A 6,653-nucleotide genomic window follows, 5' to 3' on the forward strand; every position below is an offset into this window, starting at 1 on the left:
TTCATCTCTTTTTCAAAATTTGTTCATTGCTTTTTCAAAAAATGGTCATTGATAGCAAAATTTGTTCTTCCATTTTTCAAAAAACAATGTTTTGGAATACATTTTTTGTTCATCAAGTTCAAAAAATGTTCATAGAATTTTGAATTAGTGAACATTTGTTTCGAAGTTTATGAACATTTGTTGAATTTACGATTTTTTTAAAGATGTAAACATTTTTTACGAAATCATGAACATCTTTTAACCACCACATGTGATGATTTCTGGAAAATGTTCCCCAAAATTATTATTTTTCCTTAAAGTTTGAACTTTTTTGATATTCCAAATTGTTTTAAAGAAGAAAAAACAGAAAAAATGGAATAAAAAGACCAGGACGCCCAACCCCGCTTATGGGCCCCATGCGCCCAATTGGAGGCCCCGTTTCAATGCTGCGGAGCATCCTGTACTACTGGGCTGGCCAGCGTATGTGGGCCTCCGTTGCCGTGCAGCTCACCAGAAAAAAGGAGTAGCAGTGATCATGAGGGAAGCTTTCAAGGCGCATCAGCGATAGTGGTGAAGGGGGTGTTTGATCCGCCGACTCTTGAAGCTCTTGCTGTCCGGGAAGCACTGGCACTTGCTGAGGATCTCAACATACAGAGAATACATGTTGCATCAGACTGCAAGACTGTGATAAATGATATCAAACAGAAGAACCCGGCTAGCTACGGGGCGATCTTACATGAAATAATAGACTAAATCTCTTCTTTCAGTAGTTGTAGTTTTGTTCATGAGTTTAGAAACTCGAATTTCGAGGCTCACAATCTAGCGAAGCATGTTTTAAGTTTAGGGGTGGGCCGCCATGTTTGGTTAGAACACCCTGGTAATATCTCGTTTGTACCTCTGAACATTGGGTCGGACTAAATAAAGCTTCGCGTGGATTGTCTCAAAAAAAAAAACAGAAAGAAGGAGCGTGATGCACAGGGCAAACAAAACTGGGCCGGCCCACTGGGTGGAACAACAGTGAGCGGATGTAAAAAATCGCCATAAAAACGTAAGCGTTCACTTGGAGTCGACCTCGCGACCTGCATCTTGTGATTCATGCACCTGGAACTCACCACTCCTAGTGACAGAAGCGCACCGCTAATGTTATAAAGAACTAACGACAGCAACAGAAATGAAAACTTTTCCTTCAAATTTTGAAGCATTTTGCAGGATTCGATTTTATTTAAGATTACGAAGAATTTCTATCAAACATGAACAATTTTTTTTATAAACATCCGAACATTTTTTTAATTTGTGAAAAATTTCTTTAAATGGGAAACATTTTGTGAAACTGTGAACAGTTTTTAGATAGATGTTTTTTTAATTCCCGATCATTTTTCAAAAGGACCCTGATAAGTGTCACACTGACACAAACTCATGGCAACTCCAAATGTTTTTGATGGCAAGTTTAATGATGCGAGGATGTCAATTTTATTTGTCAAGCATTGCAACTTTCTTTTCGGATGGCAGGTTTAGTTTTTTTTGGTTTGTTTTTTCTTTTCGGATGGCAACTTTAGCCGCAAAAAACGCCAGAGCGGGATTGCTTCGTGCCACACCTGTGGCACTTATCGTTTGAATTTTTGAAATTGCGAACAACTTTTAATACGATCAACATTTTTTTTAAACATGAGAACATTCTTTGAAATTCCGAACAAGTTTTGAGACCGCGGCATCTTTTAAAAATTACCGATTTTTGAATCAGTGAATATTTTCTAGAAAATGGATTTTTTGAAATTTCGAACAGCTTTTGGATATATGATCATTTCTTGGAACACGAACATTTTTATATTTGTGACCAAAATTTGGAAAACAGGAGCATTTTTGAAAAAAAATTCAAACAACGTTTGAAATCTCCAAACATTAAAAATAATAGAAGTAAACATGAAACAGAAGAAAGAACATTCGCAGAATAATAGTAAAAGAAAACGAAGAGATGAAAAGAAACTGGTAGGCAGTCGTTGGATGAGAATCAAACGGTGATGGCTCGCTGTCATCAGTGTACTTTTCCTTCCCTTGAGAACAGTGGGACTGTCCATTTCTTCAGTCAAGACTCAAGACCGCATCTCAATCTCAATGAGAAGTGTTGGAGTTGGGTTTTCCCTTTGTGGCTTGCGGACGGCAGCCGCGGCGACACATGGCGGCGCTGCAAGGTGACGTGTCTCTCCGGACTCCTCCCCTCCATCCCCACCTCAAGGCTCCCATACCAATCCCCTCCCCGATCTCGTGGGTTGCAGAACCCAGCCCCAGCTCCATTCACACCCTCCCGTCTTCCTTCCTCCTCCCGCACCATACCATCAAGGTGCTTGTCTGCTTGGGGCCTTGAGGGACATAGGAAGAAAGAGGGGAGGACATGGATCGGTACGAGGTGGTGAGGGACATCGGGTCCGGCAACTTCGGGGTGGCCAAGCTGGTGCGGGACGTCCGGACCAAGGAGCACTTCGCCGTCAAGTTCATCGAGCGAGGCCACAAGGTACGCGCGCGAGCAGCCTCGTCGTCCCTCATACCCACACGGTTCATCGGCGCTTGATCCAAAACTATTCTCCCGTGTGCGCTGTCCTAGGCTCGATGGCCCCGTGATTGGTTAGAAATGTTTTGGCCGGTCAGCGTCCATGGATTCACTCTGCTCCGTCCTCTGTTTTACGCGGTAGCGGAGCTGCAGGACAGTGAGATTATCTCGTGCTTCTCCCGTGTGTGCCTGGAATCTTGCTTGACCGATACTTGCCGTTTTTACTGCTCGGCAGCATGTGTTGCGCGGGCATGGTTCTAATTGTGTGGGTAGGCTTACCAGGACTGCGGATGTTGGCCATGTGCTGCTCTTTGAGTTCAGGCGCTCGAGTTCCAGGGATGAGGACTCTAGGTTCGACCTTCATTAGTTGAATTTGACAATGGAACGACGCCCCCTTTTGTTAAAGACATTGCATGGAGTTTACCCAGACTCTCTCTTAATCCCAAAGGAACCATATTCTAACAAAATAGACAAGGAAGTATCCAGGGCCTGCCACCCTGCCGTTGCTTCCAATGCTTCCCTCCAATAAAAATAATTGAAAAGAATCAGTGACACACACCGAATCTGCTTCTGCTGCCACATAATGTCCAATGTAGTAGGTATATGATTAACTATTCATAGCCTTCGCTTTGGTGTGGCTTTGGTTTCAAGCATTTATGCATTTCTCCTTTTGGGTCTACCTGTTGAAAGCATCTTTTATTGAAATGCGATAACAAAATCTTACCACAGTTATTAAAGAACTAATAGATGATTCACCCAAGTGATTCCACAGTTCAGGACGACATCCAACGGCTCGGAGCGTGTGGTGTGGTGGATCGATCCTAATGTTCAGAATGCTGTGTCGTGCTTAAGTAACAAACGGGTGTCAAATCCATTTTTATATACAAGGCCACTATCAAGGAGACAAGCTGCCTTGCAACATTGACTTAGAAGATATTAACTTTTGCCTTGGTACCTGTAATATGGGTTTGTGGCCTTGTATACAAAAATGGAGGGAGTATTTATGATTCATGAGTTAACTCTAAACATTTATTTTTGCTGCAGATTGATGAACATGTTCAAAGGGAGATTATGAACCACCGGTCACTCAAGCATCCAAATATTATTCGATTCAAGGAGGTAATTTCTTGGCTTCTAGGACAGTGATTGTCCCTCATATAGGCTCAAAGTTGTTTGGAGGAATTTTGTAGGATTTTCATAGGATAGGATTTCTATAGGAAAAATTCCTTCAAAGCTCTTTGGTTTGTAGGAATGAGATCCTATTCCTATGGAGGAATTCTTCCTATCCTCCACATTTCATAGGGAATAAACATTAGCCTAGACTAAATGGAAAAAAATCTTATGGTGTGAATCAAAGGGCATCTCCTTTTCTATTCCTATGCATAGGATTTGAGATGCATGTCATCTCATTTCCTATGACTTTCCTATTCCTATGATTTTCCAATCCTATGAACCAAAGGAGGCCGAGTTATGAGTGTAATGCTTTAGCTCTTTACCTCATGAAATTTAACGCAGGGTAACTAGTCACATATTGTACTGATACTTCGTTACAGAAAATTGTGGCTTTGCAAGATTATGGATCTCCTTTTATATTACTTTTACGATTGCAAGTTGTTGATCGCAGTGATTGATTTCGGAGACTTGACTCACATATGGAAACATACTAATATGGAAGTTAAGGTTATCTCTAGTGGGAAGTAGAATGTGTAACTGAAATTTAGTTCCATGTTTTGAGGCTAGGACTTTTTACTACTTTGGTGTATGTTATTTTACATCAAACATGCTGGCTAACCACTTCACTACTATTAGACTACTTGCTTTGAATTGTTAAATGCTTATCAGCTTAACATTTTCTTCCTCTTTGCACTGTTCTGCACTAGTCAGGCAAGTAAACTTATTATTTAGATTTGCATCCCCATACTTTGGATTTTTTTCAGATACCTGATTGCTTAGCTCATGTAACTAGACCATTGATGATTTAGCGGGTAATTAACCAGTAGAAAAATGACATACATGTGTTTTTAGAGGGTATGAACATTTCCTCTTGGTTGGAAAGAACTTCATTTTTAATGAAACAAAAAAACTTGATTTTCCATAGAGATGAAATTCTTGCATGGGAAGAAATATCATCTCATATGCACATTCCTGATCTGGACTACTTCAGATTCTTACCCACTGCCATTCAAGAATATATAATCTTACATTGGGTGGAGAGTTTGGAATCAACTGAGCTTGTGAATGCCGCTAGCTGTTTTCTCCCTGATCATCTTGAATTCTCGGCCTGCTTATCAAAGCTTTAATCTTCGATTCATGCTTAAACGTGCTTAGTTTTTCAGGTCGTGCTAACTCCCACACATTTGGCAATAGTTATGGAATATGCCTCTGGCGGCGAGCTATTTCAAAGGATTTGCAACGCAGGGAGATTTAGCGAGGATGAGGTAGATAATATTTGCAACGACCTTTGGAACTTCCTTCAATGGTTACATATAATTACATTAACTGTTACTTACTCATTACTCTTAACAGGGAAGATTCTTCTTCCAACAATTGATTTCTGGAGTGAGCTATTGTCACTCTATGGTACGTAGTACTCTGCCAAACCAGCTCGCAGATAGCAGCTTATGTCAAACGCTCATCACACGATATGTCATCTTTTTTTCTTTTTTCTTTTTGCCTGCAGCAAGTATGTCATAGAGATTTGAAACTAGAAAACACTCTCTTGGATGGTAGTGTCGCACCTCGGCTCAAGATTTGTGACTTCGGTTACTCCAAGGTATTCCCGCGCAAGATAATGACCTCTGAATGTTGCGTTTTCATCGCCTAAACAAGGACCCTGTTTCGACTCTTTTCATTTCAGTCTTCTGTCTTGCACTCTCAACCGAAGTCAACTGTCGGCACACCGGCATACATCGCCCCAGAGGTCCTCTCTAGAAGAGAATATGATGGAAAGGTACGAATGTTCGAAGTTTGGTCCGCTACGACACGATTTTAACGGTTTAAGTACCACATCTGAAGCATTCAGTTATATACCAACTCTTGTAATCTTAGGTCGCCGATGTTTGGTCATGCGGAGTAACGCTCTATGTGATGCTTGTCGGGGCATATCCTTTCGAGGACCCTGATGAGCCAAGGAACTTCCGCAAAACGATCACTGTGAGTGCACACCCTTCCCACCTTATCTCTCATGAAACTTTTGCATCATCTCTATCTGATGCCTCTCACTGTGTTACTAGAAAAGTTAATTGTTGGTGTCTTCCACAGAGGATACTCAGCGTACAGTACTCTGTTCCGGACTACGTTCGAGTCTCGATGGACTGCATACATCTGCTGTCCCGCATTTTCGTTGGAAATCCTCAGCAGGTTATATATTCTTGTCCTGGAATAGTTCAGTTCCTAGTCATATAGTGCTCACATTTGTATCTGCGTGCAGCGAATAACCATCCCGGAGATCAAGAACCATCCATGGTTCCTCAAGAGATTGCCCGTTGAGATGACCGATGAGTACCAAAGGAGCATGCAGCTGGCAGACATGAACACGCCGTCACAGAGCCTGGAAGAAGCCATGGCGATCATCCAGGAGGCGCAGAAACCTGGCGATAACGCCCTAGGGGTTGCCGGGCAGGTTGCCTGCCTGGGGAGCATGGATTTGGACGACATCGATTTCGATATCGACGACATTGACGTTGAGAGCAGCGGGGATTTCGTGTGCCCGTTGTGATTGCTCATGAGTGGTTCGAAAGTTCTCTTGATGGTTTGCCTGTGGATGGATCCCTGTTTTGTCATGCTTCCACTAGATTTTGTTCTGGGTCACAAATTCTCTGTAGCCTACAGATTGGCTTGATGTGTAAACAGTGTAAGATAAGTTTACATGCTTATATCGAAATCAGTAGTTTTACCCGAAAAACTCTTGCTTCCCAGTTTATATATAAAGCAACACAGCTGAACTGGTACAAGATGAGGAGGGGTACCGTAAAAGAACTCCTCTAGAACAACTCCAATGGGGCAACCCAAACGGACAGCGATTTCGTCCGTTTGGGCCGATCGTACGTCCGGCGTCTGCCCTATTTTAGATATGGGTCAGCGTGTCCAACACGTTAACCATATGTGCCGGTGTGGCCGGCTGGCCGTT

General features: G+C 42.3%; 1 protein-coding gene across 1 annotated transcript; it reads left to right on the plus strand.

The window, feature by feature from the left end:
* The first annotated feature begins 2,181 nt into the window (after positions 1-2,181).
* Positions 2,182-6,428, plus strand: LOC125540046 (abscisic acid-inducible protein kinase). Its single transcript, XM_048703617.1, has 9 exons — positions 2,182-2,488; positions 3,569-3,643; positions 4,861-4,962; positions 5,051-5,104; positions 5,205-5,297; positions 5,382-5,474; positions 5,573-5,677; positions 5,786-5,884; positions 5,955-6,428. The coding sequence occupies exons 1-9, from the start codon at positions 2,369-2,371 to the stop codon at positions 6,240-6,242; spliced, it is 1,029 nt and encodes a 342-aa protein (XP_048559574.1). The 5' UTR covers positions 2,182-2,368; the 3' UTR covers positions 6,243-6,428.
* Positions 6,429-6,653: the final 225 nt, after the last annotated feature.

The sequence above is a fragment of the Triticum urartu genome, chromosome 2 (genome assembly GCF_003073215.2).
Source record: "Triticum urartu cultivar G1812 chromosome 2, Tu2.1, whole genome shotgun sequence".
Taxonomy (NCBI): Eukaryota; Viridiplantae; Streptophyta; class Magnoliopsida; order Poales; family Poaceae; genus Triticum; species Triticum urartu.

Coding starts and splice junctions, on each gene's coding strand:
- LOC125540046 (XM_048703617.1), top strand. CDS start 2,369: ATGGATCGGTACGAGGTGGTGAGGGACATCGGGTCCGGCAACTTCGGG. Junction 2,489..3,568: donor TCATCGAGCGAGGCCACAAG/GTACGCGCGCGA, acceptor TTTTTGCTGCAG/ATTGATGAACATGTTCAAAG. Junction 5,105..5,204: donor TGAGCTATTGTCACTCTATG/GTACGTAGTACT, acceptor TTTTGCCTGCAG/CAAGTATGTCATAGAGATTT.